Raw genomic sequence first — 924 nt, forward strand, 5'->3', positions numbered from 1 at the left:
CGAGTGGAGTCAGTGTCACTTGTGAATCATCCCCATTGTGAACCTATTCGACGAACCATGTAGACATCCCGGCAAGTCTCCTCGACTGGAGGATACACACCAGCTACATTTCCTGGAGAAGGAGGAGGAGAAAAGACTCCCTGGCACAAACGGATCCCCAAGGCTGCTTGTCAGAACGCTCCGGTTCCCACAGGTTCATCACTGGAGACGCCATGCCCCAACTGTAGCTACTTTGGTCGTTGGCCACCATGCTGTTACTATGGCTGAGTGCCACGGCCCTAGAAAGCTAGGATGACGTTTCCGTTTCCCGTTTTCCGGTTCCTGTTTTTTCATCATCTTCCTCCAAATGGCCCTTTTCAGGACCACCCATCTCTCCCGAAAGATCGCTTTCATCCTTGCTTTGACTACCCTCCACCTCCACCACCTCCACCACCTCCACCACCTCCACCATCAAAACAAAACAAAACAAAGAACCCTCCTCCTGCCTCCCTCCTTCCCTGTTTCCTCCTTCCTACCTTTCTCCTTCCCGCCTTCCTGCCACCGCCATCTTGGATGTGCCGAGCCACCATCTTGGATGGGGAGATGCCCCCTCTGAACCGAACGTGCCGCCATCTTGGAGGCTCACACGCCCCTCCCCCAGAACCCAAAGTGCCGCCATCTTGGAGGCGCACGCCTCCCGGAACCGGAAGTGACGCCATCTTGGATGAGGAGGTCACTTGACTTCCGGCAACCATATCGGGGCCCTCAACTATTCCAGAGGGCTCCGGAAACGTCCGGGAGCATGATACTGAATAATAAAGTGTATTCTATATAATTGTGTTCTTGTATTCATCATAAAAAAATAACATGTAGCTAGAAAAAAATTACATACACCCATATTCTTCTTAAATGGTGAATACGATTTCATTTTATTCGAACTGACGT

General features: G+C 51.2%; 1 protein-coding gene across 1 annotated transcript; it reads left to right on the forward strand.

The window, feature by feature from the left end:
* Nucleotides 1–291: 291 nt before the first annotated feature.
* On the forward strand, nucleotides 292–720 carry LOC139467629 (homeobox protein Hox-B4-like). Its single transcript, XM_071249156.1, has one exon. The coding sequence runs from the start codon at nucleotides 292–294 to the stop codon at nucleotides 718–720; it is 429 nt and encodes a 142-aa protein (XP_071105257.1).
* The last annotated feature ends 204 nt before the right edge of the window (nucleotides 721–924 follow it).

The sequence above is a fragment of the Haliotis cracherodii genome, unplaced genomic scaffold (genome assembly GCF_022045235.1).
Source record: "Haliotis cracherodii isolate W230 unplaced genomic scaffold, xgHalCrac1.p SCAF_2, whole genome shotgun sequence".
In the NCBI taxonomy this organism is placed as follows: domain Eukaryota; kingdom Metazoa; phylum Mollusca; class Gastropoda; order Lepetellida; family Haliotidae; genus Haliotis; species Haliotis cracherodii.